This window comes from Carcharhinus amblyrhynchos, chromosome 8 (genome assembly GCF_965287045.1).
Source record: "Carcharhinus amblyrhynchos chromosome 8, sCarAmb.v2.hapA, whole genome shotgun sequence".
Classification (NCBI taxonomy): Eukaryota; Metazoa; Chordata; class Chondrichthyes; order Carcharhiniformes; family Carcharhinidae; genus Carcharhinus; species Carcharhinus amblyrhynchos.
Window position 1 is genome coordinate 12,933,278 of NC_137331.1, and position 12,018 is coordinate 12,945,295.

At 42.3% G+C, this 12,018-nt stretch overlaps 1 protein-coding gene across 1 annotated transcript in view; it reads left to right on the forward strand.

The window, feature by feature from the left end:
- The window catches only part of mlh1 (mutL homolog 1, colon cancer, nonpolyposis type 2 (E. coli)), a 53,525-nt gene that overhangs the window by 4,997 nt on the left and 36,510 nt on the right, over window positions 1-12,018 (forward strand). Inside the window, exons 2-5 of the mRNA XM_080193696.1 lie at window positions 1,323-1,413; window positions 5,536-5,634; window positions 7,839-7,912; window positions 11,501-11,573. Coding sequence (XP_080049822.1) covers window positions 1,323-1,413; window positions 5,536-5,634; window positions 7,839-7,912; window positions 11,501-11,573 — 337 coding nt within the window. The remainder of the gene's footprint in view (window positions 1-1,322; window positions 1,414-5,535; window positions 5,635-7,838; window positions 7,913-11,500; window positions 11,574-12,018) is intronic.

Here is a 12,018-nt window from a genome sequence, read left to right on the forward strand (position 1 = left end):
CCCATGTCTGTGTGAGTTTCCTCCGGGTGCTCTGGTTTCCCCCTACACTTCAAAGAAGTGCATGTTAGTTGGATTGGCCATGCTACATTGCCCATTAGTGTCCAAAGATGTATAGGAAGGGTGGATTAGCTATGGTAAATGCATGGGGTTACAAGAATATAGTGGGAAATGGGCTTGCGTAAGATGCTCCTAGGAGAGTCAGTGCAGACACGATGGGCTGAATGGCTTCTTTCTGCACTGTGGGGATTCTGTGCTGTAGGACTGTCAACTTGTTGAAAAATGCTATTTGGTCTGCCTGCAACCTGCTGGTCTTCCAGCACAAAGAGTTGACCTTGACTAGTGTTGCAGACTGGCATGTTTTCAAGGTTCAGAACTACATGCTAAGGGAAGCACTATGGCTAGGAGCAGATACCACGGAGTCACAATGGAGAAAGGCCTTTCACTCAAACACACAAAGGGGCTGAAAACCCCTTGGGTAGTATGCCTGACATGGAATGTGTACTGTAACTATCAGAATATTTCAGTTGTACTAAGACACCTCAGAGTGGAATGTGCTGTGTGAAGAAAAGTTGAATTTTGTTGCACTTCATGTAAAATTCAATTTGAAATGTTTTGAAAATGAATAAAGCATATTTTAAGTTGAAATGGAGGATTTTAGCAACTACATGAGCTTGTGAAATTTGCTGTATTATGGGCATTGCTGGCTAGACCAGCTTTTGTTGTCCCTAATTGCATTTGAACTGAGTGGCTGTACTTTTTCTGGGGTCACTTAAAAGTCAGCCACCTTACTGTGGATCTGGACTCGCATGCAATAGGTAAGATTTTCTTCCCCATTATCATTACTGTTTTATTAATTCAGTTTAAATTCCACTGGCTGCCATGGTGGGATTTGAACCCATGTCTTCAAGGCATCAGCCTGGACGTCTGGGTTATTCATCCAGTGACGTTACCACTGCATCATTGTCTTCCCAAAGTGGAGGCAAGGTAGAGGAGGTGTGGATCAGTCTGAGATATCTAACTTACTTGTGTCTTGAGTCTGTGAAAGTTCCAGTTCATGTTTTTGTATGGTGAACAATATTGTAACTCACTCAAATTTTATGATAGAATCACAGAGGTTTACAGCATGGAAACGGGCCCTTCGGCCCACCTTATCCATGCTACCCTTTGTTTAAAACTCCTAAGCTTATCCCATTTGCCCTCGTTGGCCCATATCCCGCTATACCCATCGTACCCATGTAACTATTTCTAAATTAGTTTTGTCTTGAAGAAACAAGTTATCTTCGGTGCAATGTGCTAGCTGGGTAATTTTTTTTTGTTTACAGTTTGGATGCCAAATCTACAAATATTCAGGTGACTGTAAAGGATGGTGGGCTGAAGTTGATTCAGATTCAGGATAATGGGACCGGTGTCAGGGTAAGACATCTTTTAAAAACTAGACCCAAGAAACTTGCATCTGTTCACAGTCCTCTGGCATGAAATATCACACATCTGGCATAAAAATGCCAGGGCTGCATACTAGTAACCTCAGTCCGAGTAGGGATGCAACATTGATTGCAGTTGCCTCATCCCACCCACTCTAATCAGTGCAATTACTGCAATAAAAGTTTGTTTGTGGTTGCACATTGGAGTGCAGAATCCCTGCTGGAATTTTCCTGGTGTAATAACATTTTAACCTTTATCTTTAAGAAGATATCATGCATTTCAAACTGGTAAACATAACACATGTCCAAACATTTTTTGTCTCTGTGCTGTGTAGAATCTCTTAACCTTCGGAGAGGTTTACAAGATAATGACAGGCTTGGATAGAGTAGATAGTCTTTTTCCAGGGTTGAAAGGCCAAGTACTTTTGGAGGCATAGATTGAAAGTGAGAGGGGGAAAGTTTAAAAGAGGGTAAGTTTTTCAGAGGGTTGTGAATGCCTGGAATATGCTGTCAGAGGAGGTGGTGGAAGCAGATTCTATAATAACATTCAAGAAGCATTTGGGTTGATATATGAATAGGCAGGGAATAGAGGGATATGAACAACATAGAGGCAAGAAAATATTAGATTAGAGAGGCATCTGTATTGGTACAAACTTGGTGGGCTGAAGGGCCTGTTCCTGTGATGTACTGTTCTTTATTCTTTCTGTGTATCTCAAGTTGAAACAAGGTGAGGCAGTAGCGCTTGGACTAACCAGACCTAATATTCAGGCCCATCAGGTTGAAGCAGCATCAGTGCGTAGGATTTAAAATGTCTGAGCTTGAAGGACCTGTGATTTGGCCACCATTGGATTAACAGGCCATCACACTGTAGGAAGATTGCCACAATTGATAGTTCTATTATAACTGATTTCCATAACTAATGAAACAATCATTGTCTGACAAATTTACTGGAGTTCTATGAGGATGTGTCTAGGGCAGTGGATAGAGGAGAGCCGGTGGATGTGGTCTTTCTTAATTTTCAGAAGGCGTTTGACAAGGTACCTCACAAGAGGTTATTGCAGAAGGTCAGGGGACATGGAGTTGGGGGTAGGGTGTTAGCGTGGATAGAGGATTGGTTGTCAAATAGGAGGCAGAGAGTGGGGGTCAATGCGTGTTATTCGGATTGGCGGATGGTGACTAGTGGAGTGCCCCAGGGGTCGGTGCTGGGGCCTTAGCTATTTACCATTTATATAGATGATCTGGAGGAGGGAACCGAGTGTATGGTGTCGAAATTTGCTGATGACACCAAGATTGGTGGAACGGCAAATTGCGCGGAGGGCGTAGAGAGTCTACAGAAGGATCTAGATAGGCTGGGCGAATGGGCCAGGAACTGGCAAATGGAATTTAATGTTGGCAAGTGCGAGGTGGTCCACTTTGGTAGGAATAATGGTAGGAAGGATTATTACTTACGTGGCAAAAAACTGCAGCAGGCGACAGTGCAGAGGGACCTCGGGGTCCTTGTGCATGAGTCGCAAAAACCCAGCCTGCAGGTGCAGCAGGTGGTCAGGAAGGCGCTTGGGAAGCTGGCCTTCATAGCGAGGGGGATTGAATATAAAAGTAGGAAGGTCTTGCTGCGGCTGTATAGGGCATTGGTGAGGCTGCAGCTGGAGTACAGTGTGCAGTTTTGGGTGCCGTACTTACGCAAGGATAATTTGGCCTTGGAGGGAGTGCAGAGGGGTTGAGCTATGAGGAGAGGCTTAATAAACTAGGCTTGTACTCGTTAGAGTTTAGAAGAATGAGGGGATATCTCATTGAGACATATAAGATGATGAATGGGATGGATAGGATAGAGGTGGAGAGACTCTTCCCGCTCAGAAAGGACAGTAGGACTAGGGGGCACAGCCTCAAGATAAAGGGGGGGCGGTTTAGAACGGAGTTGAGGAAGAACTTCTTCACTCAAAGGGTGGTGAATCTCTGGAATTCTCTGCCTGTTGAAGTGGTGGAGGCTACCTCGCTAAATATTTTTAAGACGTGGGTTGATGGGTTTTTGATAAGAGAGGGGATTAAGGGTTATGGGGAGAGGGCGGGAATGTGGAACTGAGCCATGACAGATCAGCCATGATCTTATTGAATGGCGGGGCAGGCTCGAAGGGCTAGTTGGCCTCCTCCTGCTCCTATTTCTTATGTTCTTATGTTCTTATCATTGCACTTTTGACAAACATCTGTCCCGCTCCCATTTAAAATGCAAGTTGTCTTCAAGGGGCAGTACATTTGATTGCTGAATGCACTTTACAATTACAGACAAATATTTGTTCACTCTACTCAACTAACCTAGTTTATAGGCTCAGCCGTTTGTAACTTATCACTTCAACAACTGTAAAAGCAATGGTTTCTTCGATATAATTTATGCAAGGCTGGAACAGAGAGATATGCTGACTTGCCCTTGCAGGGTCAACATCTGTATGAAACTACACCAATTACTATATTCTCTTTCTATTCCTCACCCCAAATATTCATTCTCATGTCCTTTTCTTCCAGTATTTGAATGCGCTGTTCCTTGTATTTATTTATTTATTTTCTATTTTCTCTCTTATGATCACTTTCAGGCTTTCATGTTTGGTTAACTATTTTTTTCCTTTTCTCCCTTGTCCAGCCCATTCCCTCATTTGCACCTCAAACTACTGAAGAAGTAAATGGGAATGGTGGTGCATTTGGCTATTGTATAGGAGAATATTCTGCCTGTTTCAAGGATTGATTTCAGATACCACTAAATGCTAAAAATGAAATCTTGGTCCAAGCGTAAATAACAGCTTACTGTCTTCACAGGTCCCAATGTGATCTTCTCTACATTGGAGAGACTAGGCACAGACTGGGTGACTGCTTTATGGAACACTCGTGCTCCATGCACAAGTATGACCCCAGCTTTCGGATTGCTTGCCATTTCAACTCAGTTTTGCTTCCACTGAGCACTGACCTTTGTTCTCCTGTTAACACATTCCACTACTTTAGCTTTGTGACATTATTAGCACTTCTTTAGCCCTTAATGCCACCATTAGCACCATCTTTGTCTTACGTCCAAGACTTCTTTGTTAATCTCTTCCCAGTTCCACCCTACTCCTGACCTCTATTCTGCCCCTCCCACCACCTCCAGCTGTATAATTCATTAGATTTCTACCCCTCTTCGATTCTGTGGAAAAGCCTTATGGACTCAAAACATTAACTCTGTTTCTCTCTCCATAAATGTTGACCTGCTGAGTTTATCTGGCACTTTCTGTTTTTAGTCCTGGAGTGATCTTAATTCTAGCATTTTTCTAAAACTGTTAATTGTTGATGCTGATATGATACAAATTATAATTGTTATAAAGATAAACAAATTGAACAAGGTTTACAGCATGCTATGTTACAAATTAATGGCTGATTTGTAATTGGACAAATTTGCGTGAGCGGGGTGAGTTTTACAATTAAGAGTTGGTTGTTACCGCTTGAAAAGGCATACGTTATGCAATGCAACAGAAGAGGATCATTTCTGTACTCCCTTGTTCAGCGATAATCTCAACAAGAAGTTGTAGAATGGATTCCAAATTGTATTCTGCATGGTCAGAAAAGAAAATCAGCGCACTAATCCTGCTGGATTATTTTTGGCAATATCTAAGTTTGTCTCGTTGGGCTGGATGGTTCTATGTGCAATCAGTGATCCCAAAGTGGGAAAAGGGAATATTGTGTAAAAAGATTGGATGTACAGCACCTTTTAACACAAAGCAAAGGGAACTTCACAGATAGAAACAAGGGAAGAAACACAAGTTCAGAGGGAAGAGATCAGGAGGAGTAATGGAAAGCTTGGTCAGAATGAAGGATTTTGAAAAGATTTTTAAAAGTTTGAGAGAGAGGCTGAAAAATTAAAGGGGGTCTTTAAGAGTAGATCCAGCAGAACTGTTTATAAGATAGTGGGAGATGATTTCAGCTATGTTGCGGTGAAGTCTGTGCCTTCCTCCCATCCGATAGGTTGGCTCAGAAGTCTCTCAGTTTTGTCCTATACAAATTATTATTTTTAACATGTTTTTAGACTTTGGATGCCAACACAATGTGTTTTTCATTTGATTTTCCCTTTCTCAACTGATCTTTTATTCATAATTAGAAGGAAGATTTGGAAATACTTTGTGAAAGGTTTACTACAAGCAAACTACAAAAATTTGAAGATCTCACTAGTATTGCAACTTACGGTTTTAGGGGAGAGGTAGGTGTGAAACTTGATTGAATTTTAATCATAGAAGAACATTTGAAAACTGCTATAGTTGCAGTGTGCAGTAAGAATAATTCATGAATGGAAAAGATCATCCAGGTTATCGACCTCATTCCTCAATGGCTGTTGACAACCTGTAGTTTCACAGCCTCTTAACATATTTAACTTTCCTGAGGGAGTTCATGAAGACACAAATAAACTCTAAAGAAGCCAAAACTTCTTATATCCGGTGTTCTGTATAAAGTGCTTTTTGGTGCTCTATAAACTATTTAATCATAGTGCCAAAATTTATTCTACCGAGTTCAATATCCTGATTATAGCCAGTTCTTCACCCAATTCCTTTTAAAGCTATTAATTTTGAAAATATTCTATTCAACAAGCCATACTTGCAGTATTCACCAAAGATCCTTAGACAACACCTTCCAAACCCATGACTATTTCCATTTGGCGAATGCTGCAAATAGGGTTTGTCTAACAGGATATTTTCAAATTTGATAGCCTTAAAAGAAATTGGGTGAAGAGCTGGTTAAGGGCAGCAGATACATGGGGATCAACATCACTTTCAAGTTCCCTTCCAAGCCATTCATCATCCTGACTTGGCAATATATCACCAGGCCTTCACAGTTGCTGGGTCAAAATCCTGGAATTCCCTCCCTAACAGCATTGTGGGTCAACCCACAGCGCGTGGATTGCAGCATTTCAAAAAGGTGACTCACCACCACCTTCTCGTGCAGCTAGGAATGGGCAAATACGTGCTGGCCAGCTAGCGACATCCATGTCCCACAAATGAATAAGAAAACACCTTTTAGAATTGTAAGAATGGTATGGCTTGCAGCTTAGAAAGAGTAATAATCTATTCCTTGATCTATTTAGCTGTGCAGGTTCTCCTGTTGTTTGGCATTTTATAAAAATTTTCTTTTTGAAATGTTATTTTGAAATGAAGCTATTTGAAGAAACTGTTACTTGTGAGTATAACTAACTTAATTATAGGTTACCGTCTTTGTCAGAGGTATCACCTTTCAGGTGAGAAGTTAAGCTGAAACCAGATTTGCCTGTTCTGGTAAATGTAAAAAGTCCCATGGCACTTTTAACTGGTATGCCGAACAACATTCTTCCCTGAAAAAATACTGACAGAAACAGTCTATCTGGTCCTGAAAATTGATTGCGCTGTTCGTGTATAATGACAATGGCAATTCGAAAGTGGCATAGTGATATTGTCACTGGCATCTAGTAATCCAAGCTATGATCTGGGGACATGGATTCAAACTACATCATCTGCTGCAATTTAAAATTAACTAATTAATCTGGAATTTAAAAGCTAGATTCAGTTATAGTCTAAGTTACCCATCTGATTTACTGATGTTCTTCAGGCAACAAAGTTTGGCATTCTTACCTGGTCTGGCCTACATATGACTCCAGAGTTCACAGCAATGTAGATGACTCCTGGTATCACTACAAAATCTAGAAGGAATGAAACCAGACAAAGCAGCTGGTATTGACTTACCAAACAATCTCACACTCTGGCCCTCCAGAGTGTGAGGGCCAACATTAGTCCTTCTACTAAGATCTAGATGCTTGTGTCAAAATTGATCTGGAGGCACTAGTGATCTGATTAATGCCACAGTTAAACAAAGGCCATGTTGACCTTTATTTCTGAAGTTACTGCTCTGCATCTTTGCATGTATTCGCATTGCTGGTCAGATCTCAGGACAGCAAGTTAACTCTGTTGTTTTCCTGCATTCACCTATCTAATATGCAGCAGATCTTCAGGCAACTTTAGCTACAGTAGTCTTCAGATGAAGACAGTGTATTATCCATATGAATTGCTCCTGTTAATCTTGCGCATCTTGTCTACAAATTTTGCTTCCTGTTTTCATTTTCTGGTTACTTTATGCCCAAATTTATGATTGTAAATTGCTTTATCAACATTTCCCACTCCAATTTCAACGTCTGTCTCTATATTTGTGGGTGTGGTCATTAAATGATTCTATGGAGTAAGCTTCTGAAATCTCTACTTGGGCATTAAAGAAAGCTTTTGCTCACCTGACTGAGGAATAATGGGAACATTAGTGTTTTGAAAAGAACTTTAGAATGCCTGATATTAGCCAATGAACTACAATTCTACAGTGAAATGGCCTGTTGGCACAAAGCATGAAATGAAATTCCTCATTAAAATACACTACTTCCTCATTTTCTAGGCTCTTGCCAGCATTAGCCATGTTGCACATGTCACTGTAACAACCAAAACTGCTGATGGGAAATGTGCATTCAGGTAAATGATTTTATAATTCACTTTTTTGGAGTGTCGCTTACAAATTAATGCCCTTTGAGACTTTCGCCATTAATAACCAGAAAATTATTGAAATTTCCTGGCATGTGACCCCGATGTACCAAGGTCTGTGCATTTAATCTTCATGGTATTTTGACCTGGACATATTGCATGAAGGTGATGATGGCGTGTTCACAGGACATACTCCTGCAGCTAGGCAGAGTGATCATCAGGGCTTTATGTAGAGCATTGAAAAAATCTTTTTTTTTAGAAAAGGTGAAGAACATAGATGATCTGGAGGAGGGGGCTGAGTGTAGGGTGATGAAATTTGCTGATGACATGAAGATGAATGGAAAAGCAAATTGCGTGGAGGGTGTGGAAAGTGTGCAGAGAGATCTGGATAGGCTGAGTGAGCGGGCAAGGACCTGGCAGATGGAGTATAATGTTAGCAAGTGTGAGGTTATCCACTTTGGTAGAAATAATAGTAGGAGGGATTATTATTTAAAAGGCGAAAAGCTGCAGCATGCTACGGTGCAGAGGGATCTGGGGGTCCTTGTGCATGAATCGCAAAAACCCAGTCTGAGAGTGTTGCAGGTGATCAAGAAGGCGAATGGAATGTTGGCCTTTATAGTGAGGGGGATACAATATAAAAGCAGGGAGGTCTTGCTGCAACTGTACAGGGTACTGGTGAGGCCGCAGCTGGAGTACTGTGTGCAATTTTGGTCGCCACACTTGTGGAAGGATATATTGGCCTTGGAGGGAGTGCAGAGAAGGTTCACTAGGCTGATACCGGAGATGAGGGGGTTAGCCTATGAAGCGAGACTGAATAGACTGGGTCTGTACTCGTTAGAGTTTAGAAGGCTGAGGGGGTATCTTAAAGAGACATATAAGATAATGAAGGGGATAGATAGGGTGGAGGTAGAGAGATTCTTCCCGCTTAGAAAGGATAGCAGGACTAGAGGGTACAGCCTCAAGATAAAGGGGCGGGGGTGCAGTTTAGATCAGAGTTGAGGAGGAACTTCTTCACTCAAAGGGTGGTGAATCTCTGGAATTCACTGCCCGTTGAAGTGGTGGAGGCTGCCTCGCTGAATATATTTAAGTCACAGGTAGATAGGTTTCTGATAGGGAAATTAAGGGTTATGGGGAAAAAGGCGTGTGTGGGGCGTATAAAAGGTTCAGAGAGCTAAGAGATCTAGAGGAGTATAAGGCTTATAGAAAGGAGCTTAAAAAGGAAATTAAGAGAGCAAGAAGGGGACATGAGAAGGCCTTGGTGGGTAAAATTAAGGAGAATCCCAAGGCCTTCTACAAACATGTGAAGTGTAAAAGGATGAGAAAAGAAGGGATAGGACCTGGGAAAAGTCTGTGTGGAACTGGAAGAAATGGCAGAGGTGCTTAATGAGTACTTTGCCTCGGTATTCACGGTGGAAAGTGATCTGGGAGGTTGTACTACAGGTTTGCGGCAGACTGAAAAGATTATGTGGATATTAAGAAAGAGGATGTGTTGGAACTTTTAAATTCTATCAAGATAGATAAGTCGCCGGGACCGGATGGGATGTACCCCAGGTTACTGTGGGAGGTGAGGGAAGTGATTGCAGAGTCCCTGACAATGATCTTTGCATCGTCGATGGAGACGGGAGAGGTTCCGGAGGATTGGAGGATTGCGGATGTGGTTCCTATTTTCAAGAAAGGGAACAGGGATAGCCTGGGAAATTACTGACCGGTGAGTCTGACCTCAGTGGTTGGTAAGCTGATGGAGAGGATTCTGAGGGACAAGATTTATGAGCGTTTAGAGAAGTTAAGAATGATCAGGAATAGTCAGCACGGCTTTGTCAAGGGCAGGTCGTGCCTTACGTTTGAATACGTGACTGAACACATTGACGAAGGAAGAGCGGTGGACGTGGTTTACATGGACTTCAGCAAGGTGTTTGATAAGGTTCCCCATGCAACAGCTCTTGAGAAGGTGAGAGGGCATGGGATCCAAGGGGCTTTGGCCTTGTGGATCCAGAACTGGCTTGCCTGCAGAAGGCAGAGAGTGACTGTGGATGGGTCTTTTTCTGCATGGAGGTCGGTCACCAGTGGAGTGCCCCAGGGATCTGTTCTAGGACCCTTGCTGTTTGTCATTTTCATAAATGACCTGGATGAGGAAGTGGAGGGATGGGTTAGTAAGTTCACCGACGATACGAAGGTTGGTGGTGTTATGGATAGTCTGGAGGGATGTCAGAAGTTGCAGCGTGACATAGATAGGATGCAAGACTGGGCGGAGAAGTGGCAGATGGACTTCAACACGGATAAATGTGTAGTGGTCCATTTTGGCAGGACCAACGGGATGCAGGAGTACAATATCAAAGGTAGGAGTCTTAGCTGGGTTGAAGAGCAGAAGGATCTTGGGGTCCGGGTCTGTAGGACTCTTAAATCGGCCTCGCAGGTGGAGGATGTGGTCAAGAAGGCGTTTGGTGTACTGGCCTTCATTAATCGAGGGATTGAGTTTAGGAGTCAGGAGGTAATGCTGCAACTTTATAGGACCCTTGTCAGATCCCACTTGGAGTACTGTGCGCAGTTCTGGTCGCCTCACTACTGGAAGGATGTGGAAGCTATTGAGAGGGTGCAGAGGAGATTTACAAGGATGTTGTCTGGATTGGGAGGCATGCCTTATGAAGATAGGTTGAGGGAGCTGGGACTCTTCTCCTTGGAGAGACGAAGGTTGAGAGGCGACCTGATAGAGGTTTATAAAATGTTGAGAGGAATAGATACAGTGGATTCTTGGAGGCTATTTCCCAGGGCTGAAATGGTCGCTACGAGAGGACACAGATTTAAGGTGCAGGGAAGCAAGTACAGAGGAGATGTTAGGGGAAAGTTATTCACTCAGAGGGTGGTGAGTGAGTGGAATCAGCTGCCGTCGGTGGTGGTAGAGGCGAACTCACTGGGGTCTTTTAAAAGACTCCTGGATGAGTATATGGGATCTAATGGCATTGGAAGTTACAGATAGTTCTATGGCTTGGTAGGTATAGTTGTGATCGGCGCAACTTGTGGGCTGAAGGGCCTGTTTGTGCTGTAATGTTCTATGTTCTGTGTAAAGTGGGAAAGTGGAACTGATCCACTTCAGATCAGCCATGATCTTACTGAATGGTGGGGCAGGCTCGAAGGGCTAGATGGCCTACTCCTGCTCCTATTTCTTATGTTCTCTATTGCATTATTGCTTTTCATGTCATCTGCACTTAAATTGTCCTTCCCTTAAAAACTATATAATTCAGTCACCTTTATTTTTAACACTCGATTATTAGAATTAACTATTTGTGGTTGTGTTTCCGTGTTACCTCAGTGAAGCTAAGAGTAAATTGTATTTTAGAATTAACCCTTCTGATTTGGAGCTTTGCATAACAGCATCACATAATTAGGGGCATGTGAACACCAAAATCCTCAGTCTGTGCTCACAGCTGTTGTAGCTTTGTGCCTGGTGCAAGAATTGATAAAAGCTGCCTCAGCATTCCTAAACTGTTCTTTTGCCTGAGACCGTGCAAAGAGATAGGGATAGTGGTTCAGTCAAGTGCACGTTTAAAACATATAAAATCTTACATTATTTCTGTTCTTCAGAGCTAGCTATTGTGATGGGAGACTACAGGCTCCACCAAAACCATGTGCTGGAAACCAAGGTACCCAGATCACAGTAAGTTCCTCTTCAATATTTTAATTTTTATTTTACTCTTGATTGAATATTAAAACAAGCTGATGAACAATACAATTCCTCCTGGTCATTTGAAATTAGCTTCATAACCCAACTCAACCTTTCTGGTCTTGCAAGCTCCTGTTCAATCTACCATCTCCCTTTCCTTTCCAAAGCCCTTCAATTACCTCACAAATCCATGTCCTTTCTTCTTGCAACAGCTTGTTTTAATTTCAGCAGACAAGTTTCAATAAATGCCACACCACTGAATTAGCCCTAATAAATCACAAATTACCTAATTTGTGGCTGCAACCATGGTGAGTTTTACCTTTCAGCTTGTCTGTGCAACCATTGACAGTCAGCCACACCATGTCCGTCATGTCTTCTAATATCTCACTGAGGGGGAATGCTGTCACTTAGTTTATTTATTTAATTGTAACCAGATCAT